Source organism: Plectropomus leopardus, chromosome 17, assembly GCF_026936395.1.
Source record: "Plectropomus leopardus strain MGB_pleo_1.0 chromosome 17, ASM2693639v1, whole genome shotgun sequence".
In the NCBI taxonomy this organism is placed as follows: Eukaryota; Metazoa; Chordata; class Actinopteri; order Perciformes; family Serranidae; genus Plectropomus; species Plectropomus leopardus.
In genome coordinates, this window is record NC_142192.1 from 31,435,080 (window position 1) to 31,460,889 (window position 25,810).

Consider the following 25,810-nt stretch of genomic DNA (forward strand, 5'->3'; position numbering starts at 1 on the left):
CAGGCGGATGGGACGCGGGGTGGCCAGAGCCAGACGAGACGGGTGACGCAGGACTCCGCCCCCAGCACTGCTCAGAGGCCGGCGGCGTCGAGAGCGAGAGCTCTTCTTACAGGAGACAGCGTTTCGAAACTCTGTTAGCATCTCCTGACAAACGGAGACCTGAGAGGAGACGGAGGGAGAAACATGAATCCTGCTTTGTTTTCATCTCTATCCGAGCCATCGCCAGAAAAATGTTGGCATTGCGTGTTTCTGCAAACCACGGACAGGTTACGTTCGCTCAAGATTATGTAGCGATATGCTGAAACTTTTAACAACTTTGTCATCACCGAGTGGTTACATTAAGGCATGAAAGAAACTGGTCATGGTCAGGACGAGATCATGTTTTGGCGAATACCTGGTTTGGGAGACACAATCGCGATTTGATTTTAAGAAGAGAGAAAAAAAAACAGCTTTGGTGAAGCTATTTCTGCTGGAAAAACAGTAACAACTGGATTTGTTGTTTGTGGGTCTTGAACAGTGGTCTGCAGCTTGGCAGTCGCCTCACCTCCAGGTCACGCCTTCGGTGGCACCAACACGTTCTCATCCCAACGCGTCACATGGTGCCACTTTGTCAGCGTTATTACCTGCTGCTGTCCGTCAGCATTTCATGAGCAATACGACTGTTTCCATCCGGCTGTGTTGTCAAGTTACGCCGCCCGTACGCGTTGTGGACACACTAGGTACCATCCGCCAATCCACCGGCGTAAAATAACCACGTCACCGCTTCTGTCTGAGTGAGTTTTCTTCTGACGCCATCCAGCTGCGCTCCGGTTGGACGCTGACGATGGCTTTTGGCGTCACGTTCGTACGCTGCACTGACACAGCGGACGTATTTGACGAGTTCAGAGTGAGAACAGGCCTGTTCATACAGACTCTGTTTAAGCGCTGTTGGTACTTCCTGTGGTGGACTAAAAGTGAGACAACTCTGTCCCCCGTTTCCACGACTGTACCTTACATACAGAACGGCGAGGTGACATAATGCCGCGATATTCTGGCTTTGAAGAGGCGAGCGTCAGCTCATATACTAAACAGACGAAAATGTATTCATGGTTTGCAGAAGCATACAATACCAACATCTTCTTCTGGCAACAAGGCTAAAATATTATGTTTATCCCCATCATGTCTTATTACTTAAATATATTGGCTATGTTTATTTCTAGTGATTATTTTTCACAGTTCCCTTTTTATTTTATCATTCGTGTTTTGGTGAATCGCACACAAACTTGCACACACATACACAGTTCAGTTAAAAAGATGGTAATTCTGCTCTTGCATGTTTTAAAAACACTGACATTTTCTGACTTGTTGAATATTGACGCACTAATGTGAATTTGTGTAAATAACATCAGTATTCGAACAGTTCTTTGGAAAAACTCTGGATATGTTTATGGCAACAAAAGCTAAAGAGAGAGAAAATGTGTGTGTGTTCATATATGACAGAGGCAAGAACACATTACGCTCTGGATGATTTTATCTCTCTGTGTGTTAATGCTCTGCAGCTGCCCACCTCAAACTGAATATGTTTGAGCGAGTGTGTGTGTGTGTGAGAGAGAGAGAAAGCGAGAGAGAGGGAGAATTTGTCCTATAATGTGTCCTATAAAAACAGTCTGGGCAGAAAGTCAAATAAATGGCAGATAAATGAAGAGCGAATAAAAGTCAAAAACTGTATCTGCAGAGGACAAATGAACAAACACAGACTGAAGAAGACTGACTGCTGGAATACAGATACCATGTGTCTGTGGAAAGAGAGAGAGACAGAGGCAGAGAGAGAGAGAGAGACAGAGGGAGAGAGACAACTCTGTCTCAAACCACTTCCCGTTAAGGCTTGAATTAAATAATTTTAATAGCCGTTATGTGAGCATCTTTCAGCTTCTACTAAAAGCTGCTTTAATCAATATTTTAGCATGAGGAGATACATGTGCATGAGTGCTACAAAATGACACACCTTCTTGTCAGTTTCGGTCTGCTCCACTGACTGACATTTTGTGACCTTTAAACTGTAAGTTTCAGTCTGCATACTGGCTGATTTTTGAGAGAAAGTTCCCTGCAATTTGTTTTGTATTTTGTCAAAATGACAGGGATCCTGAAGGCCCTCTGAATATATAATTTCAATGTAGCAATGACGATAGACAATGCTTCAAATATGCATCTTGCTACAAAGAGGCTGCAAAAAAAAAAACACGCATGCTTCAGACACATCTCCCCCCCAGCAGCACCCAAAGTGGGCACCCAAGATTAGTGTCACCAGTTCAGTATCTGACCGAATGCCTCCCCTTGTGTCCCTGAGTTATGGAGTTTAGTAATGGCCGTTATGACGTAATGTTGGACTCGAACTCTGACATTTCAATATAAAATGTCATCATTTAATCATTTTTTCCAATTAAAAATTTGTGTGAAAGTTTGTCAAAAATGACTTTTAAGCACCAAATTGGTGGACGTTTGGGCCAAATTTGAGGAACCTCCCTCAAGGTCACCTTGAGATACTGCACTCACAAGAATGAGTTGATGCAAGGTCAAGGTGACCTTGACCTTTGAACACCAAATTCTAATCAATTTATTATTAAATCCAAGTGGATGTTTGTTTCAAATTTGAAGAAATTCCCTCAAGGTGTTCTTGAGATATTGCCTTGATGATGGACAGGTTCACAGTGACCTTGACCTTTGACCGCCAAATTCTAATCAGTTCATCCTTGACTCAGGGGGCTGTTTTCTGTGAAAATAGATTAAATTCGCTCAAGTTGTCTTGAACTAGTGCATTTAGGAGAATGTGATGGTGAACGTACGTGCGGATGGACAACCCGAAAACACAAAGCCTATCACCAGCACTGAGGCATCAAAAAGTATCAGTTGAAGTACTCCAGTGGTATCAGCCGCACTTTAAGTGTACTGGTATTGGTGCTGGTATTATGATTTAGAAAATGATACCCATGCTTTATATTTGGGAACAGTTCAGCAACATGATTTAGTTTTGACAAAAACATTTAGAAAAATCAAATGCTTTCATGTGAGATTTAAACTTTTACAAACAAGGCAAATCCAAACAATGCATTCAATGAAAATAAAACAGTTTCTCAACTCCGCTGATGCTTTCTTTGTATTTTTGTTTGCTGCTTTCTGTCTATCTGCTGTTTATTTTTTTCACTGGAGATCTGCTCTCGTCTCTGCTCTAAAGTTCACCTCTCATTCAGCAGGCTGGAAGAACTTCTGAATAAAGCACCAGCTGCTCACACACACACACACACACACACACACACACACACACACACACGCTCACATGGACAGACAGACGCACAGGCGGATGACCTACTGAGGTGTTTGAGCTGAGGTTGAGGCCGGGGGCAGGGCAGGAGGAGGAGGACGAGAGAGGAAGAGGAGGAGGGTGATGATGAAGGTTTACCTCGTCCGTCTCGGCGGTGCGGCGCGTCGCCCACACAAACTCCATGATGGCCACAAAGACGGCGATGATGAGGCCGCAGATCAGGACCACGAAAATCCCACCGATGTTCTCCATGCCGAGACCTGAAACACAGTAACATGCAGCAGAGTAACAACACAGTACACCTCATTTACTAATATGTGCATAAAACCGCAAAATACCATCGCATGCATGAAGTGTGCAACAGCCAATTTTATTCTTACCATCGTCTCGTCTGTATGTTAATAAAACAGAATTATGATAAGGTGACTGGCGTAGGCCTGCTATCTAAAATCAATAACATATGTTAGAGGTGTATCGTAGAGAAAGCAGTGAAGTTGCACATATTAGTGAATGTCTCGGCAGTTGTAAACAGCTGATAAGCCATTTGTCACACCTTCATACGCGTATGCCAATCTCTGAATATGCATTCTAAACTAAAGGATGCAATTTTTTTCAGCAAGGCTAGATACACCATCTCAACATCCGCCTAAAAGAAAATCTGATTTTTTATTATTTTTTAATTCTCTGCATGCCTGTTAATAGGCTACCAATTGATATTGGCTAAATATCACAATTTTGTGGCACTACAAAATTAGTGAGATTAGCCTTTATTATAGGCCAGGTCAATAAAAACAATGCAAGCCTAAACCGTTACATTTCAATACGGATGTTCTCATTTTCCTTTAACAAGTGGAAACCTGCAAGGTTGAATAATAAAGCCAGTGTGGAAGTGCCAAAACCTGGAGTTCCTCACATGGCCACTTGAGGCTTGCTCCAAGATCAAGTCAATGATCATACACCCCCATGTTAAAATGACCAACTTTACAGCAGATTTAAACATGTTTACAGCCTGGTACAAATTTAACATTCATGACAACTGCACAGGTGTTGAATTTTTATATATCTCACTCATTTAAATGTTATTAAGGCCAAAAGGTATGAATATTTAAGAGCAGCGTCACTTTGAGTGACGGACTGTCTTTGATTTGTCACGAAAGTCTTTGAGTCAAAATATGGTTTCTTCCAAATATGGTCACTTCTGGCTCCAAAATGGCAAGATAGCAAAGACCAAAATGCCAAAATTGAGGCTTCAGAATGATGGTCTACAAACCAGTAGGTGACGTCACGGTGGCTACATCCAATATTTATACAGTCTATGGTGCAAATAAATTATTTAAACATTAGAGATTCAACGATCCATTCCAGTGTGTAAAAGGAATAGATGATCAAAAGACACTCTGTGTGTTTACTGTCTCCTCACTCACTTAACTTTTTTAATAAAACAGAAAAATACAACAAAAGAAAAGAAGCATTTCATCTACTACTTAGAAACACCCGAGCTTATAACAACCACCACAACCGACTCCTCGATCTGCGTTACAGAACGACAACTTTTTCAAGAAAGAGGACTAAAATGCTTTTAATTTGGAGGATTTTCTTTATAGGACCCTTCTATCAGTGTGAGGACATTTTGGACACAGATTAATAACAGCACAAACACACATATATTCTTGTATTTGCACTTAGTGTGGACTGAGTAAAAAGGCAGACAAGGTGAGGACTGGTATTTCTTCCTCACATATGAAAACAGAAATAGTAATTCTGGACACTAGATGGTACCCTTACGCTATAAAACCCCTTTAGATTTTGTGTACCACCAAGTAGGGGTAATTAGAGAGTAAAACAGTGAGGGGGGGTGCTCATTTTGGGGAAAAGAGACAACCTGTGGTTCGTAGCATCTGTATAGCCTTAGGAGGCTATTTCAATACAAACAAAGTGAGGAATGGCCAAAATACCCTCACTTCCCAAAAATGACCTCACTCTGTTGGTTAAAAAATTGCATCAGTCCTCACAATGTAGCAAGTAAAAGCACGCACACACACACACACACACACACACACACACTGTATACAGCATAATCAGCAACAAAGAGACACTTGATTAGTCTTAATAGGTCTTAACAGGGTCTTAATAGCTTGATTTTCTCTGGCTGCACACACACACACACACACACACACACACACACACACACACACACACACACACAGAGATAATTCTGCTGTGTGTCGTTGTTTCTCGGAGCTCTGGGAGTGAAGAAAGCTGTTGGAACAGATGACAGAGCAGCTGATCAATACTCCGACAGGACTCACAGTCCCATTATGATCGGCTTCTAAAAACATAATCTGAGTGAGAAAGTCGATGAACAGAAACTGTCTCATCTTGTTACACTGAGACACATCAGGAGACAAAAAAAAGCATGTATTGAAAATGTCAATAATGGAAACGTTCAGTCATTGTAATTGCTGCAGACAAAAGACAGGAAAACAAGATGATATCAGGTGATAAAATGATGGCGGTTCTGTTATGTGTCTAATCTGACACCTTATGAATGAGCTGGTATAGCTGTGGGGATGTTGGTACCATGTTGGTGTTTGGACTATCAGTCAGCTTGTCCACCACTTCAGTTCAGACTTAAATATCTCAACAACTGTCGTATGGAGCGCTGTGGAAATTTGTACAAAAAATCATTGTCCCCAGATGTTGAATCCCACAGAATTTGACTATCCCCTGACATTTTCTCTGGCGCCACCAGCAGGTTGATATTTGTGGTTTGAAGTGAAATATGTCAATAAATATCGGTTTGATTGTGATGAAATGTGGTTTGGATATACTTGCTAGCCTTGGGATGAATTATGATAACTCTGATGATCGTTTGACTTTTTTCCTAGCACAGGCATCATGTCAACATTTGTCCAGTACTTTTACCTCAGCTGTAAAAACACTAAGTAAATAACTTTGTTATTAGCATGTTGGCATTGTTATTCAGCCAGTTAAAACAAATCCAGCCTATCGCGTGAACTCTGCTGCACCTGGGACACACAAAGCGACAGGAATAACTGTCAGCATCACACGGCTAACATTAGCCAGTGTTTATTAATGGGTTTAATGACAGAGTAGCAGCCACAAAATCCTATTTGGCCCAAAAAGTATTTTCTCTTTGGACTACCATTATAAAAGAGACTTGTGTAAAATTGTTGACAGGACACTTCTAACTGCAAACATGGACCATGGAAGTTTTATATTTGTAAAACTTAACTTGAGCCAACTAAAGCAATTTGAAATTCATGGCATTATCACAATGTAAACTCTATGGGATAAGTGGTAACTTGTGAGCAGGGCCAGCAGGAAAAATACCACTGTGCATATTCAGTGGGCTGCGAGTAAACCCAGAAGCTAGAAAAAAAGGCGCTATCTTAGGGTGTAGTATCGAACTCGAGTAATACATCCGTTGTGTGACATTTTGTTCAGTAAAAAGTTATTTAAAGGGGGAAAATAAAGCTCCTCATGTTAGCTTGGCCCAGTCCCTAATGGGAAAATAAATTAACACAGTTGATTCAAAAGACATGGGCTATTTGTATCATCCACTCTTATCTCATACTTCTCTGCAACCCATTCGTCTTCTGCTGCAGCACATCTGGCTGCTTCGTTCTCCCTGCAGAGCGACTTTCTTTACAGACTCGTGTTGTATGTTAATTCAGACATGGTAACAGTAATTGCTCTGCATCTTAATGATTGCTCCATCTGCTCCTGCAGTTTGCTTTATTCTTTGGTTTTGAGTAATACCCCGAGTCAGGCTGCCTGGCTTAGTGCCTAAAAGATGAATGGATTAATCAGTCAAACAAACTAGCCAAATAATGATTAATTAATGACAATGACAATAAGGTTATTTATTTGGGAACAGTACCAAGCGCTTGTGTCATATCATTGTTTCATATCTCACCTGATCTTCAGATTAATGGATTAATCAGTCAAACAAACTCAGCAAATAATGATTCATTAATGACAATGACAATAAGGTCATTTATTTGGGAACAGTACTAAGCATTTGTGTCATATCATTATTTGATATTCTACTGAACCTTTGCTAAAAAAAACATTTGTCGGTCAACAAAACATTAATCAACAAGTCTGAGAATAAATTTTTGCCTTTGTGTCATTTGTCTAACAAACATTTTCATCCCAATGTCAAAAAGGAGACAATTTACAGCTTCCCTTTGTTTTATATCATTGCAAATCAAACATTTGGACAGTTGGTTGAAGAAAGCAAAACATCTTAAGATGTCACTTTGGGCTCTAGGAACCTATGATGTCCATTTTTGATTACATTTTCTAAACTAAATGATTGATTGGGAAAAAAAAAACAGTTCACAGATTAATCAATAACATAACTGTGCTCTGTTGGCTCCATACTAAGTCTTTGGCACTATGTTTGGGTCATATAAATGTATGGTAGTATACCAAGGTATCTAGATATTCTGTTACCATCAAAATATAGGAATGCTGTATTAAGGCGATGTAGTGCACAGCATGGACCACCAGAGGTCAGTCTCCACTGGTTAGACAGGCAGCTGAGCTGGGAAAGATGGCAACTGCAAGTGGTCGGGATAAATTTAATAGACTAGTAAAAAGCCAGCCATCAACAGCAGAGACAGACAGTGGACAGAAGCCAGTGTGTTTTCAAATCTAAGTCTGTGAATTAAGAATTTACTGATTGTTGGAATAGTCTTAATCTTGAATTCAAAGGGCGTGCAGTTATATTTTTCTGTTTTAAATTGAAAATAGGTGTTTTTGTTAGACCAACAGAAGGGGGTAGAGTTTTTTTTTTTTTACACAAATACCGCACATCCCCTTGAAATGCCAGGATGGTATGGATTTATTAAAAATAGCAATGTATGTTCAAAAGGTGGTTAGTGTGATATTCTACGAATAAGCGCCTCATGAATGAAGTTACATCCTTAACGTAAATGCAAGTAAAGTTACTATGGTTGGGTTTAAGAAAAGAAAAATGTTAAATACCTCAAAGTTCATGGAAAGTTTACTTGTACATGTATGGGATAGACCACTCAGGACCACTTCTTTGTTTACTCCCCGTCAGCACATTGGTAGCGTGATTACAGCCTCCCAAAATATGTGGTTTATGCACAAATTATTGGCCCATGATAATGAGGGATGTATACAAATTTGGATGCATTTTTGGGAGAACACGTACAAACAGTTTACGAGAACAGCCTGAAAGATGAGATCCGCACAAGACCATTTGCCACCAATATTTCCTTTCATTCTCTCAAGCTTTCAGCATTTTTACCTGAACTGAAACGACGGACTGTGAATGACAGCGTGATTTTCTTTCAGACATTTCAGTAATGTTTTCTCTGGGAAGTGGCTGAGCCCCTAAGTTACCCAAAATCCCTCAAGAGCCAATCATTCACCGTAATCCCATAACACTGTGCAAATACTGGCAGATGCCGACGATGGATGAAAAACAAGCAGCAACAACTGCAGGTTGACATTTAGTTTGTCAGAGATATCACATCTGCTGTCTCTGTCCTCACCACTCGGGTCAATTCACATCCAAGTCAATACATTCAGGGAGGGGCGGAAAATAACTGTTAAATAGCCCGAAAAGTTGTGACTTATGCACGTTCTTTCTTGCGGAGAGAGAATGTGAAGATAGATACCATTGAAGGTGTGACACCCACCTTTGGCTCGGTGGTCCTCCTCTTTGGGACACTGTCCTCCCTCCCACCAGCGTCTTTTCATGATCTCCAGTCTGTTGCTCTCCTGCAGCTGTAAGATCCCCAGAGTGATCTCATCTCTGTACGGAGAGCCTGAGGAGGGACAGGATCTCAGAGTCAGTAAGCATCAGAAATTCAGTCCGGTTTTGGGTTAATATCTTACATTTTATGTAACCCTTAGGGCCCTCTTTAATATTACTCAGTCATATCGCTCTGTGCAAAAAATGTGCTTTTCAAAATCGAGCTTTAAAAAATATTATGCATCGATATAATTTTCTATTTTCACTGATTTAATTTCTTAACCAATATCAGTCCTAATCATAAATGTCAAATATTCAGTAGTTTTCAGAATTTTAACGCTTAAATCCCAGGATTTTGTCATGATGCCACTATGTTGTTAGATGGAAAGAACAAGAAAATATTTATATTTACATTTTCAATATACTACATGCAAAGTGGATTTTCTTTTTTTTTTTCTAATGATTAACACAGCCTGGGATATGTCAATCATTTGCAGCAATACTGACTGTAATAGTGCTCCTAGTGGAAAAAGCTTGTATTTTCTCCTTATGCTGAATATGATAAAAATGACGTCATCAATGACAAATTCCAAGAAAAAAGCCCAGAATGACACCCAAAATAATACTATGGGTTTTTTTCATGCTTCGATGGCTGTGGGATCAAAAATTGCGGTTTGACTTGGTTTCAGTGGTGCATTTTTTTAAACTTATAACAGTATGAATGTAACAACTTTGTTTTCACAGCGTTTTTTAGACTTATTGGAGGAGCTGAGCTGGGAATTCAAAGATTAAACAAAAATACACAGTCTTGCCAAATTTTATACCATATGCATGAACACAGCCAAAATTATATATATATAAAACAAATGAAGACAAAAAAGCTCATTAAATGTGCGAAACAGTCCCAAACGGTTAAAGAACAAGTAATCACCTGGCTCTCAACTTCACTGAGGTAAACTATAGTTTGTAACTTATTGTACTTTATAGTGTGTTCTTTTTAAATTGCACTGTAGCTTTCTTTCTTTTAAATATTTATTCTCTCTATCTGCTAATTAAGCCAGCAGAGCTAAATGGACACTTCTGGCTCCAAAAGTCCAAAATGCCAATCTTGAGGCTTCAAAACAAACAGAAACCAGTGGGTGACATTGTGGTGCCAAGCTAGAAATATTTGGTTCTAAAAAGGTTCTGAGAACATTTATATGCAACCACTGAATGTTTAAGAAACGTTTTCAGTGGCAAGTTTTCTATGTTCCCAGAACGTTCTTCTTAACGTTTGGGCAGCATTTTCTATCAACATCAAAAAACGTTAAGATTTATTTTTTTTTTCACATCACATTACCTTTTCATCTAAAAAAAGGTCCGTAATCTCAGCCCTCAATAACATGTTGCTTCCTTTGTTCTCATGTAACATTGTGGGAACGTTTTATTTAAAGAACATTTTATCATCTGTCACCTCTTAACAATCACCAGAATATCCTCAGAATGTTGCAGTTAAAACGTCACGTCCTCGCCAGCATTTAAACTTACAGGAACGTTATTTGAAATGATAAACATCCTTAAAATTGTTTGCACATTATGTTAAAATGTTTTTATTGAAAACATTATTGCAACTTGTAGGTAATGTTATCCAATGTTGGGGGAACATTTGTTGCTAGCTGGGCAGCTACATCCAATACTCCACGTAGTTTATGGTGATTTTAGGACAGCTAAGGGGGTTTTAGACACTCTGCTCTACATTGTGTCTTACAACAACCCTTAGCTGCTCTAATATCACTGTCAATCATGGTCCTCATGCAGCTCATTGCTTAAATAAACCATCCGGCACATACAGCTCTTTTATTCAGGTTAATTTTTCATTGAAGTATAACGGAAGTAAAGCTGACAGTTCACCTACTCGCCTCTCCTTTGTTAAATACGCGTTGAGCTGAGCTAATAGGCACAGCGTGCTCTTTACTGCTCTGTGTTCTTTTACATTGACATTTCCTCCCAGTGAGCACATGTGTGCTAATAAACTGAGACCAGAGAAAGAGACGGAGCAGCAGCTGCATCTTTGATACAAATCATACAAACCCGCTTCTGTTTTGAATCTCGTTTTGCACCTGAGGTCTGTGTTCTGTTATATTCAAAACTAAATATAGACCTCTGGGCACGGGAACATTGCCTTTGGTGACTGGTTATAAATCCTAAATGGGTTTAGTAGCATGGTGTCAGCTGCCAACACTGTCTCCGAGAAATGAAGTGGGCTATCACTTAGACCAGTGATACTCAACTGCTTGTGGGCCAAATCTGGTCCCCAATAGGGTCCCGGGTGGCTCCCCAGTCATTTTCTAATTCACAATAACAATAAAAAAATGATTCACACTGGGAATTTGTTTTTGTACTTGTAGAATACATAAGTGCCAGAGTGCATAAACCAGCAGCAAAACAGAGCTTTTTTATCAAAAAAAAGTGGCTGTGGAGGATCCCCCGCACCTCCCGACAGAGGTCCTAGCTTTCGCCCCCATGTCCTGACATCTTAGAAACCTAAAATCCTAAAATCTTAGGAATGTCCTGAAATCCTAGAAACTTCCTAAAGTCCCAGAAACATCTTAAATCTTAGAAATGTCATAGAATCTGAGAAATGTCTTAAAATCCTTGAAATGTCCTAAAATCTGAGAATTGTCATAAAATGGGGCTATTGCAGCTGGCCCCTGGCATCCTGTCATTGTGCAAATGTCCTAAAATGTTAGTAACATCCTAAAATCCCAGAAACATCCTGAAATCAGAGAAATGTGGTGAAATCCAAAAATGTCCCAAAATCATAGAAATGTCCTAAAATCCTGGAACTCTTCTAAAATCTGAGAAATATCATAAAATATCAGTAAGGTCCTAAAATACTATAAACGTCATAAACTCACAGAAGTCCTAAAATCCTGGAAATTTGCTAAAACCCCAGAAATAACCCCAAACCCTTGAAATGCTCTGAAATCCTAGAAATACCCCAAAGTCCTATAAATGTCCTAAATCCTGGAAATGTCCTAAAATCTTAGAAATGTCTTCAAATCTGAGAAATGTCCTGAAATCCAAAAATGTCCCAAAATCCCCGAAATGTTCTAAAATCCTGGAACTCTCAAACAATCTGAGAAATATCATAAAAGATTACTAACGTCCTAAAATACTAAAGACATCATAAACCCCAAAAAGTCCTAAAATTTTGGAAATGTGCTAAAAACCCAGAAATAACCCAAAACCCTTGAAATGCTCTGAAATGCTAAAAAACTTCCTAAAATCCTAGAAACGTCCTAATTTCTAGAAATGCCCTAAAATCTTAGAATTGTCCTAAAATCCTTTAAACTTCCTAAAACCCAAGAATTGTCCAAAAATCACTGAGCTGCTGCGACTGGCCCCTGGCCTCCTGTCATTTTGAAAAAGTGGCCCTCGAGCAAAGCAAGATGAGTATCCCTGACTTAGACACTTAAATGCTTTGGGGGGAATGCACACGCACACGCGCACACACACACACACACACACACACACACACACACACACACACACACACACACACACACACACACACACACACACACACACACACACACACACACACATTGCTGTTTAAGTCCCAGTACAGCAGCAACATTTAAACCACAACAAAAGAAGACATTATTGAGTACACGTCAAAGTCTGGACCCTCCTGTACGGCTCTGAGACCTGATTCAGCTCAGGATCGACCTTCTAAGAAACGCTGTAATAGACCCCGAAGTCCCGCCAGTTACACAAAGATGATTCAGCTCTATGGTAATTTTTGAGTCTATATTATCATATCGCTACCTGTCATTAATATTTTGTCCACTCCAGCTGTAAATTATGAAGCCTTCATCCTCACCTCGTCCTCACTTCCTCCCCGCTGCTCGCGCCCATTCATCTTCTTTCTTATTCCATTAAAAAGCGACAATGACTTTCACCAAATGACAGCCAGCAGGAAGTGCGTGGGTGTTTTTCAAGGTAAAAGATCATTGAAGTCTATTACAAAATGATGACACTTTTACTGGTTAGACACTCCATATTTTAGAGATACAGAATGATTCATTGACTTTCCTCTTCTTCACGGTGAAGTCTGATACGTTGTTTGGCAAGTTTCCCAACGAATGATCAACTTCAGGTAATAATTCTTTTCCAAAATGGATGGATTTACTCACCCATATATCCCAGGACCTCAGACTCTTCAGGACAAAACAAACTTTTCTCTCTCCTGGCTTTTACCTTGAGTTAATTTTTTTGTGTGCAGATCTACTTTTACCTTTGAGACTATAAGTACATTTTGCTTCCAAACTTCCATACTTCTAAGTGGCATTTCCAAAGCTATTACATGTAACAAAAAAAAACATTTTTTATATGTTGCAGTTGCATGTTTTATATGTTTTGCTACTCTTACTGAAATGATCTGAATATCTGAGGTGGGACCTCGTCATTGTTTTGAGTCTAGTGAGTCTCAAGACTTTGCACCCAAGTCCCAAGTACTAAACTTTTAGTTCAAGTCCTAAAAAACATTTGTGCTCTACAACAAACACAAGGCCAGTTAGAGTAAAAATATTTTTTAACCACGGTGTAGTTTTTCTATGCAAACAAAATTATCTTTGGTATCATTTTTCCAAACTGACACTCAGTGATGTAACATTAGTTTCTGGATTTCAAACTGATTGATGCTGTCGTTCAGCCACAGTGGATCTGAGGAATTGTGTTGACTGCCGGGAATAAATAGTGCTGACGTCAGATAATTGTGCTTTCGGGTGGACGGTATAAAGTTCTTAAAAGTCAAAGGGCGCAAATGTCATTACTGTTATTGTCCAAGTTGAGTTGCAAGTCTTAACAAGACATGGCCCAAAAATGTAACAAAAAAATAAAAAAATTCTAAATAAATAAGAAAATTACCTGAAAATAGGAAGAAGGTTAAAATATAAATGTATTTATTTTATATATTTTATTATTTTTTTATGTTTTGGGGCCAAATTTTACGTAATTTTATTGTCATATTTGTAAAGTTTGTCATTGCCATGTTATCAAAAGAAATGAGACAAATTCGGGGTTCAGGTTTTAAAGGGTCAGATAGCTTGTGAAAGGCATCTGAACGCAGCACGAGACAAATGATGTCAATCCAGGTTTCAAAAGGTTCACCCCAAAAATAAAACACACATTTTTCCTCTTAGGTGTAGTGCTCTTTATCAGTCTAGATTATTTTGGTTTTCGTCCATAGAGACGTCTTCCTTCTCTCCGATATAATGGAACTACATGGCAGTCGACTAATGGTGCTCAAAGCACCAGAAAATACTTTTTTTTCTCTTTTTCTAGAAATCATGACCCGTTTGCTCAAAATAATCCACAGAACAATTTTCTCTCAACTGAACGACACCTGCGAACTGCATCAACACGCAGAAGGAAGCGTGCATCTGCTGCGTGCTCACCTAGCACCACTGAGCTAGCTAACGTTATGCTCAGCTAAAGATTAATGTTTACATGTCGTGCTCGTCATGAGAATCTCATACATGGATAAATACACGCTTCCTTCTGCGTGGTGATGCAGTTACAGCGGGTAAAACTCTGATCCTGTTTTGGGTTCAAATGAATACTTTGTTGGCTCAGGGGACCTTCCACTAATGACCACTTCAGGGGACGATGGTGGTCGTGGTTGAACAGATTCTCGTTCAGTGTCGGCTGCAAACGAACCAAACTCTAAACTCCCACAAAACAAACACCAAAATCACTTTAAAGCAGCTGCAAGTTCTCATTTTCCCTTTTGAAGCTGATGCTAATCGCTCACTGTCAGTCAGCGCAGTTAGCATGGGAGACAACGTCTACCAGGGGGCACCGAGGTGATTGTGCTGCTTTTATTTTCATCACTTAACAGGCAGGTTGACTGACAGCCCGCTCTCCCAAAAACTCCTCATCTATTTTATTTTTTTTTTCTCCGTCTCCGCCGTCCCACTGCTGCCTCTCCTCTCCCCACATCTGTTCCTCCTTCCTCCATTAACTATGCTAATCTATGCACTAACACTTATCACCAGAAACAAGTCTGAGGCAGATGACGAGGCGAGGCCAGACACCGGCGAAAGCAGACCAAAGCCAAATTGGAATCAGGATGGATTTAATTTGCCAAGAACAGCAGCTGCACAAAGAATATGACCTGGTTAACAGCTAAAACAGAACTGACACGCAAGGTGCCGGACAAAACGTAAGGCAGCCTCAATATATTACAAACAGTATGTGATGTGACAGCAGACGAAACACAATTACACGTCACATAAACAGAGCAGAAAGTGGACACACAAGGGCGGGTTGGTGCTTTTTCGATGTTTCCAAGAGCGACAGACGCATTCACCTGGTGTCAACACCTGCAATCTTTTCTCATTACAAATTATAGCCAGAGTCTGTGCTCTGAGTGATATTCTGAAATTTAAATGTAAAACTGTCTTGAATTCAGAGTTTACAACAAGATTCAGATGAAAAGTTTGATATTTTTGGAAAATTCTTGAGTATCAATGTGATACTCTTTCTGATTTTTGACTTTCAACTTCCAGTTATTTATTTTCTTTCCTTTCTGAGAGATCTCAACTCAAGATACTCAAAACTTCTGCAAAATGATAGGAACCCAGGGGCCAGCTGCAGCAGTCGACATTTCAAGGTTTTTAGGATGTTTCTAGGATTTTAGGACATTTCGAGGATTTTAGGACACCTCTAGGATTTAAGCATAATTCAAGGATGTTAAACCATTTCAAGGATCTTATGATGTTTCTAGGATTTTAGGACATTTCTAGGTTTTTCTGAAATTTCCAGGATTTTAAGACTATTCTAAGATTTTAGGACATTTCAAGGATTTTGTGACATTTCTCGGATTTCAGCACATTTCTTGGATTTGGGGACACATTAAGATTTTAGGACGTTTTTCGGATTTTAGGACATTTCTAGGATTCACTTTAAATCATTTTATTTTCATTGTGAATCAGAAATGGTTCAGGGGCCACCTGATTCCCTATCAGGGGCCATTTAGTCCATGGACCATAAGTCGAGTATCACTGGTCTTAACTTCCTAAAATGTCCCAACATGTTGCAGAATATGTGTTTTCAGTTATCGTTACTCACCCAAAGGCATGCCGATGCCGTATCCTTTGGTGTCCAGCAGTCCTCCGATCTGCGTCAGGTTGCAGTTGAGGCTGCGGTAGTACTCGTTCATGGTACTCTCCATCAAGAAGGCGTACTTGGAGTTAAGGACGCGGGCGATGCCCTCCTCAGTGCTCTTCACGAACACGCTGGGCTGCTTGGAGTACATGTAGTTCCACATGCGCATGTACGTCTGGTACCGCGAGTTCTGACAGAGGCAGAGAAATTGGTGGAGTTAAAGGTGGAATGATTTCAGATGGTTCTTCAGGCATCAACATTTGTTTATATATATATATATATATATATATATATATATATATATATATAATTATTATTGAAAATTAAAAAAAATATATTATGATTTTAATCTCTTTTTTTCCATTTCATTTTCTTGTTTTCTTCTGTTCTTTCCTTTTCTGGTAATTTAATGAATTTTTTTTTTAAATGAATTTCTTGCTTATTATTAGGTCATATCTTCTGAAGTTTGTTATTGCCTTCGACCAAAGTTTTTGAAAGAATTTAAGCCACTTTGCTCAGGTTTCATAGGGTTAATGCCCTCATTACCCCTGTAATGTTGATTGTCAGCCATCTAAATGTTCCTCCCAGATATTTGCTGTATTAATATTGTTATGTTTGTCCCCTCAAACTAAACCCAGACAGTGGACGGTGTGTCTCCCCGTCTCACCATGAAGAAGGTCATGGTGGATCCTCCGTGGATGGTTCCGTACTGGATGTTTGTTTGGTCGGCCAGATCGTCCGGAGACTCGATGGGAACCTCCATCCTCTGGACGGTCAGGAACGCCGCCAGGTTGGCCGTGTAGGACGAGATGATGATGAGGGTGAACGCCCACCTGAACGGACCAGAGAAAAGAGCAGCTTTAACCTTTATTTACCCTGAAAAACTTTCAAACCGTCACTCTCTTTTATTTTTCTCTCCCTCTCTTCATTAAGAGCTGCGAGTGGAGAGCAGGAGAGAGACAGATGGAGAGCACTGCAGGAAACGTCAGGATTTTTAGGTAAAAATCATCAACCTAAACATGAACCCAGGCTGCAGCAGAGAGGAGCAGGACGCCGCCACTGCAGAGGAAATGAGACGGAAGTGATGAGCAAGGGAATTAGGAGGGGAGCCGAGGTTTGAAAGAGAGAGATGGAGGCAAGCAGCGAGGGAGGGAGGAGGAGAGAATGATTACGAGGAGGAAGGTGAAATTTGGAATTAGGAGAAAAAAGTTTTAAAAATGGGTTTAAATACTTCACCCACAACATTTGTTTACTTTATTTGTATATAGGGTACTCATCCCGTGTCACGTTAACTTTGTGAAGAAAACTGCTGTCCCTGCATGCCTCCACGGCGAACAACATATCCAAAATTCAAAAAAAGAAAATCTTGATAAATTGAATTAAATGGTGTCTATTTTTTAAAAATATTTAAAGTATTGCAGCTGGGAAAGCACATGCATTTGAATCAGAAAATGTAAAACTATCATTGACGCTCTTTGGTTGAAGACTCCAATTTCAATTCAACTGTCGCCATGTTTTTTGGAGCCAGGAACGCCCATATTAGGACAAGAAGGCGGAGCTTTTTGAGAAGAAGCCTGTCACTCAAAGCAACCTTGCCACTTAATATGTAAAACTTTTAGCCTTAATAATAATAATAATAATAATAATAAATTTACCAATGTACAGTTGTCGTGAATGGGAAATTCGCCATAACAAAAAAGACTGGTTGGGTGTTGGGTGTTTCACTAAAGGGTGCTCTTGGGATTGACTCACTCTTGGAGCCAGCCTCTAGTGGCGATGCAATGGATTCATTTTTCGGCCGTGGAAACTGCAGCTGATTTTGAACTCTGCTTAATAGAATACACGAGCAGCACGGTGCAAACGCACGTTTGCCCTCAGCTTGTGTGCAGAAGGTTTTGGCAAAAATGCACAAGTTTCAGATGAACTGAGCATACAACTAGATAAAAGAGACTTGGATTATGCTGCATGAATAGTGTGAAAATTTGCAAATAATCAAGAATGTTTGTTTTTGGATTCTTCATTCAACATGGCGTAAAGCGAGAAACTTTCAATGTACAACAGGGTGAGTAACTGATATACAAATACAAATACTATAGGAGTCAGTCCTGTACCCTGGGTAACTCAAGCTGGTATGAAAAATGTGTCTAATTAGTGTATATATATTTATATATATATATACATATATATATATATATATATATATACATATATATATATTTTAAAAGCACTTACAATGTGATTGGACTGAAGCCACATATAACATTTAACCCCTTGAAACCTGGAAACCTCAGTTTCCCTCTACAGCACTGAGATGCCTTTCATAAGCTATTTAACCCTTGAAACCTTGATTTCTTTTGAAAACATGAATATAAAGGCAACAAAAATGTCCCAAATATTGAAAAAAAAAATCTGTAAAAGAAAATGACCTGAAAATAACTTTCTGAAAAGAGGAACATTTTTTAAAAATTGTCCAGAAAACCTTATGTATAATTATTTCAACTATATTTAAAATTAGAGAAAAAAATGTAAACATATATATTTTGGGCCTCCCCCCCCTTATTTTCAGTTTTTGTCTTGTGAAGTTGCACATTGTCTTCTACCCTTGTTTCTAAATTAAGTGAAACCAATTTGCTCAGATTTCTAATGGTTAAAACAAAATGTTATTTGAATGTTTTTTGCAACATTGTTGTTTTCACACCAAAAGTGAGTTTGGAGCTCTTCAGCCCGACCAGCTTGCCAGCCAGCGAACCAATCAGACAGACAAACAGACGGACAGACAGAAATCACTATATTGCAGATTCTGCCGCCGCCATCATGATGGGTTTTTATCGGGCTAAGTGCCCGGCAAGGCCGAGAGCTGTCAGAGAAAAGATGCTGATGGCCCCTCCAGTCCCTCCAGTATCTCTCCACCATCTGTCTGACTGCAGCTACTGGGAATAAGGGAGGAGAGGAGAAAACGCAGGAGGAGAAGGAAAGGAGAGGGCGGATTGGACGAGTAATCTCCACAGCCGGCAGGACGGAGGTCTGGTTTGAATATTCTTGAAGAAGTGAATGTTTATTGTAGATGACGTAATGGCAAATCAAGACTGTTTAAACATGAGATTTTAGCGGAGGCTGCTAACACTGCGACCCCCTAACTCCCTTTTTATTTTAGTTTTTCTGCATATTTGATCGAATGTCTGACCCTTTAAGTTACTTTTTGGTCACTTACATTTGTTATTTGTCACTCTTCAATTTTCAAGTGTTTGCACTGGCGATAGGTTAGGTGTCGGGGTTAGGAGTTACGGTTTGGGGATGAATTTATTGTTTAATCCCTTCCCAAAACAACTTAATAAAAGTGTGATTTTGAATTTTGTTTCTTGCATGAATTTTCAGTGATTCTTAGTTTGGAATTTATCAAAAGCTACTTTCTACTACCTGGTTTATTACTCTACAATTATTATTATTTATTTTATCATCAAAAAGTATATTTGATTATATAATTTATTATTTGATTCTGTGGATTTTAGTTTAACCAGGATGGTTACTTTATTTTTTTCTCTTTAAACATGTTTTTTTTTCTTTTGCTGATCATTCATTTTTATTTTATAATTCTTCTCTTTATTTTATTGTTATTATATTTTTTAAGGCTACCCGGTTAGTTTTACCCAAACCACCCTCTCCTCCTTGCCCAAACCTGACTTCAGCATTCAGTTTTTTATAATTAACTTTTTTTTATTAGTAGTAGTATTTCAGTGATAAAAAAGAGAACTGGAAGTTAAAACTTTACCGCCGCTCATCTAAATAAACTACCCACATTGTTTTGACACAAAGCTGGTAGAAAATATCCTAATATCCTTTAAATATTTTTTTAATTCCAATCGCTCCCAAACCTTAAACCTTTGAAACTTGGTTTGGCATCAGTTTTCTTGTGCTGTTTTGTTTTTTAAATGCCTTTCACAAGCTTTTTGACCCTTTGAAACCTGAGAAAATTGGTTTTGGAAACATGGGCAAAATGCTGTGACCCGACTGACAAGAAACGTTGCAACACATTTCAAGTTGGTGAAAGGTGACAAGAAAAATAACATTTTTTTTTTTTATTTTTAAGAGGGGAAGATTATTAGAAAATGATCCTCAAAACAGGGACAAAAAGACAAAATTACTGAATTTATAAATATAATAATTTTACATTTAAATCAATAACACAGAAATATAGCAAAATATATCATAGAAATATATATACTTTTTTTATGAACAGCATTTATTTTATTTATTTATTTGACTCCTATTCCCCACTTATTTGTGGGCATTTCTTGGGGAATAACTTTTTTACTTTTTTTTTTGCAAATTTTTGGAAATGTCTTGTTGCCTTTGTTATTTTTTTATTTTATTTTTATTTTATTTTTTTAAAGAAATCAAACCAATTTTCTCAGGTTTCAAAGTGCATTTGTTGCCTAAACCGAACCACAAACAGGAGTCTGGATGCAAACCATGAATTCTGGTTTCCCAGTCCATCACCTTGTATGTCACTAAAGCATAAATATGAATCTAGTTTAGTAACATACAAACAGAATTTCTGAGAGAGGGTTGCAGTAAAAGTTTATCACATTTAGAAGCTGCTGCTGAATCTGTATGTGCAGGAAAAATAGGGTCAGAGGCAGTTTGTGAAGGACAGAGGACACAAGAGGAGGAAAGGAGGAGATGAGGAGATGAGGAGAGGGCAGAGGAGCGGAAACAAAACGAGAAGAGAAACTGACATCATTTTCACGAGAGACACATTACCATCTGTTCACCTTCAACTAATGTTCCTGAGGAAGGAGGGATGGACGGAGAGGAGAGGAGAGGAGAGGAGAGGAGAGGAGAGGAGAGGAGAGGAGAGGAGAGGAGAGGAGGAGAGGAGAGGAGGAGGAGAGGAGGAGAGGAGAGGAGAGAAGAGGACAGGAGAGGAGAGGAGAGGAGAGAAGAGGAGAGAGGAGGAGAGGAGAGGGCAGGAGATTAGAGGACAGGAGAGGAGAGGAGAGGAGAGGAGAGGAGAGGAGATGGGGAGGAGAGGAGGGAGGAGAGGAGGAGAGGAGAGGAGAGGAGAGGAGGAGAGGAGAGGATGAACTTGATAGTAATTTGAGGACAAGCAGCTGTGACACATTCATGAAATTACAAAGATCTCAATGGAAAAGCAAAAAAATAATAATTCAAGTTAAATAAATAAAAAAAATGAAATGATGATAAAAGAGAAGAAATCAGACAAAACATTAAATATTCACAAAAGTTTCCTGTGAAACAAAGTTTTAAGAAGTCACAGATCTAACCTGTTTGATCTCAAAAGGCTGCAGATCTATTATATTTCAGTCCAAAAAACTACTGCTTCCATTTATCAGCCTCTCAAAGCCTCTCATATGGATGAGCTGCACGTTTTCCTTTTTTTCCCGAATAACCACGACTGTTTGAGGATTTCTTTGATGTGAGTCAAGATTTACGATGGATTATATATACATGTAGAAAAAAAGAAGACATCGAGGTTGGGAGATTTAAACCTATATTTCTGCAAGTCACTGATATAAACAACGAGAGCGTGCGTGTTCGTGTGCAGGTGTACGAACCAGACTCCGCTGACGCAGCGGGTGGACAGAGCCCGGGGCATGATCTCCGAGCCCTGCTGCATGAAGCCGCCCACTGGGAACCACAGACTGTTTCCCAGCGTGTACTGGTTCTCCAGGACGTCCCGCCGCTCCCGCAGGCACGGGTGAGGGTTGTACCACTCATAGGGGCTCAGCCTGGAGAGTAGAAAGGACACAATTAAAAATAATTTTAAAAAATCATAATAATTCAATTTAAAATAGTTTACACTCCAATAACAGTGTGTGTAACAGGTGTTTACTGTTTTTTTTAACCTTATAGATAGTTTAATGTTATGGATAATGTATGTGCTGTGTTGCCATTAACCCCTGCCTGATAAATGTTATACAACCTCTATAAAATACACTAAATATGGCATACAACAGTTTTTGGGCTTTACTGAATATTAAGCAGGAGAAAAAGCATGCAGGCTGGTTCTTTAGTTGTATTTTAGCTTGTAATAAGTTATTCAATATAAAAAAATAATAATGATAATGTGGATTTTTTAATCGGCTTTTACTTGACTTTAGCTTGTCGTAATTGTTAGTATAAAATCCAGGCTGCATTTTGTTGACTTCAGTTTGTGATACATTTATTAATAAAAATATATATTTTTTACAGTGAAAATTCAGGTTTTTAATCAGACTCGTACTTTAGTTGACTTCATCTTTTAATTAATGTTTTAATAGAAAACCTTTTTTTAATCAGGCTTATGCTTTAGTCGACTCAAGCTTGTAATAAATATTTTAATTAAAAAACAACAATTTTTTTCTATGAAAAATAGTTTCTATGAAAATCTGGCTCATACTTTATCTTGAAATAAATGTATGAATATTAAAAAAAACACCTTTTTTCATTAAAGAAAAAAATCTCAGACTTAAGTTGTTTTTTGCTTGTAATGCAAGTTTATGCGGATAGGTCAGACAAACTTTCACCCTGGAGGCGGTTAAACCCAAAGTCAGCCGGCTTATTTTAATAACAAAGTATTGTGCAAGTATGATGCACATCATTTGATTTTATTTACAGCAGAGACAAACACCCATTTGTCCCTTTGACTTTTTTCTAAACCTTACCACGTGTTTCACCTTTTTTTTTTTTTTTTTTACCTTTGCTGTAAGTTTATTTTGAAAACAGACTGCATGTAAACAGCACATTTTCTGTGAAAACAAACCCTTATTTTGAAAAGACTGCATTTAACGAGGGTAAATTGACAGTTTGTCCGTGATTGTCTAAAATCAACACAGGAGAGTACCTTGAGCGTCAGAGTTTGGACGTTTAGGGCCACAAGCTAAGAGCCAGAATGTGTTGCGGGTTCGGTTCGGATTGAAACTACGTGGGTTCATGTCGGGACACTTTTTTTTTTGGGCCTGATGGAAAAATATTTAATGTCAGGGTTTGTACAAAAACACTTTTACTCAGCTGTGTTAAGATTATGCAACCAAATGACAAATTTTGTTTTTAAGACTTTTCCAGATAAACAGCTGCAATGTTAAATGTGTTTGTTTCACCTGCGTCAGACAGACACAGTTAAACTGTCAAGGTAAGAAACAGGAAGAGGTGAGCGGAGCGGACAGATTGATGCATTTACACTTTATACACGGAAGGAAACAACATAATAACTGTGTTTACGTGATCGACTAGAGAGTAAAAAACTCAATGTGATGTTTGTGTGAACGATGAGATTACACAAAGAAAGAGCGGCAGAAAGACCTATTCTTAAAACAAAATAAAGTTACAACAAAACAATAAACCATGACGACGACTTGACATTCATGTTATTTTGTCGTCTCACAAAGACAAACACAGTGTTATTTTTTTCATGAATCCACGACCTCTCTTCCAACTCTCAGGGCAAATATTAAAACTGAGAGATGAAAACTGTGATTTGATTATTTATGGCTGTGAACACACACACACACACACACACACATGCACGCAGAGGCAGGTGTGTTACCTGGCGGCGAGGAAGAGGACGCAGCTGACGGCGAGGTACGCCAACAGCATGAAGAGCCAGACAGCCGGAGAGAACGGATCCAGGAAGGAGAAGTAACCTGGTTTACGGCCCTGAAACACACAAAAACTCTCTGTTAATTGTGATTTCATTCCAGTTAATTAGAATTGTTTCCAACATTCAAAATGAAAAAGGTTAACTCTGAAGTTTTTAACTTGGGTTCAAATCTAAAGTATAAAGCAATTTTGCTGCTGGCCGAGATGTTGTTGTTATTGTTGTGTACCTTGTTTTTGTTGTTATTTATTCCTCCTTTTTGTGCAGGAGAAACAAAGAAATCTACATTATATTGAAAAGAAACTGATTTAAGGCCATGTTTAGACGAGAAGAGTCCTACTAAAAACAAAAAAAAGTCTTTCCTTTGTGCTTAAAAAAAATCTGCGTTCATATGAAAACATTTTGAGAGCAATCCTCGTGTAAACAGATCTGCAAAAAACAACCAAAAACGCTGTAGTATGCCAGGCCAGTAGATGGCGGTGTAACTGTAATGCAGCACCATAGAAGAAGACCACCTGCATGCACTAAGTGCTGCAACGACGTCACCGTTCTTACAAAATCCATGCTTCTCCAGTTTACATGGCGGCAGAAGGGGGGTGTTTTCAAGAGATTACACTCTGGAACCCAGCTTTAAAAGATCGCATTTTTCAGGCCTCCAAAACGCTGCTGTCGTGAAAAAAAAGGCCAAATCACAACAAAAGTTTAACGTTTCATTCAAGAGCTGTTGCCATGGAAATAGCCTCTTGACTTGTGGCTATTGTTGCATGTGTTTTATTTTATTTTATTTTTTTTTTACTCTTACTATCTGGTTTTATTTTGTTTTATATGTGTGCAAAAAAACCCCAAAAAACTTGACCCATATAATGCTGATCATTTGCACATTGCTATAACTGTAATTCTGTGTATTTGTTATTTGAAGACCGGCGTGTTTCATACTTGAATGGCGTCACTGAATTTCGACATCAAACCACAAGACCTTTAAATGCGAAAACACAAGTTTAACACCAGAGGAAGTTCTAATGTCTCCAGCTGGCAGCAGTGAGTTGTGATAATGACCATCTGCCGGTCTCGGAGCACAGAAAGCTGTCAACGTCTCGGGCTCACAAACACAACCTTCACGCTCTGATTGACATGCATGTATTTTAGAAAATGAAAATTACGTAGTTTTCCTTTTTTCTGCCTTTCAGCCCGTCATAGTTTGTCAGCGCATAAACCTGCAAACACAACAAGATAAAACCCTAAATTGCAGTTTCAAGTGTTTCAAGTGGTTCAAGAGTTAACGACCGTCAGTTGATATTCGCCGACCGGACGTCAATACTTGTGGGTTACTTGTGTTTCTAACATTTGCACACATTAAAAACTTAAAATTGTGGCACAGGCTCACACGGACGCCCTCAATAAATATACAGCACAGATATGAAACTACTTAAACTGAGCCACAAGTTAACCCTTTAACAGGCATTAAAACCTGTTTTTTATACAATGCATTTTAGTATTTTGATTATGCTGTGATTCTATGAAATTCTATTTTAATTATATTAAATTGAACATTTGTTTTTTCTACCATACATTAAAAAAATATACGTTATAAAACATTGATTTTTTTGGATCATATCTAAATATAAAATAGATTTTTTTATAGATTCATTTTTATTTGTATCTGTTTTTGTTTATTTATTGTAGTTACTTTTATTTTCAGATTTCTATTATATTATATTGACTTTTGCACTTTATACAATGTATTATACTGGGGAAAAAATTTTTTCTTCATAGTGATGCAATTTGTTAACATATTCTACGTGCTGTAATGTTTTTTTGCAAAGGCATTTCTTAGTGTGACTGTTAAAGGGTTAAACCAAGTTTTTTCATGTTTACTGTGACAGAGTCATTTGTTCAATGACATTTGTACGAGAAAGTAAAGAAGGAACTTTACAAAGTAAAACTACATTAACCAAACAGCAAAAACCAGCAAAAACAATCTCAGAAACTATGTTGCATTTCCTAAAGT

General features: G+C 38.6%; 1 protein-coding gene across 3 annotated transcripts in view; it reads right to left on the reverse strand.

Moving 5' to 3' along the window:
• The window catches only part of LOC121958114 (glutamate receptor ionotropic, kainate 5-like), a 231,366-nt gene that overhangs the window by 3,551 nt on the left and 202,005 nt on the right, over window positions 1-25,810 (reverse strand). For 2 of the 3 annotated variants that reach the window (XM_088090287.1, XM_088090288.1), the window contains 7 exons: window positions 23,752-23,861; window positions 21,782-21,955; window positions 16,873-17,038; window positions 16,170-16,395; window positions 8,998-9,126; window positions 3,347-3,558; window positions 1-159 (listed from right to left, as the gene is read on the reverse strand). The exon at window positions 1-159 is cut by the window's left edge and continues 3,551 nt beyond it. In XM_088090287.1, coding sequence (XP_087946413.1) covers window positions 1-159; window positions 3,347-3,558; window positions 8,998-9,126; window positions 16,170-16,395; window positions 16,873-17,038; window positions 21,782-21,955; window positions 23,752-23,861 — 1,176 coding nt within the window. The remainder of the gene's footprint in view (window positions 160-3,346; window positions 3,559-8,997; window positions 9,127-16,169; window positions 16,396-16,872; window positions 17,039-21,781; window positions 21,956-23,751; window positions 23,862-25,810) is intronic. The other variant, XM_088090289.1, reaches the window with a different exon arrangement.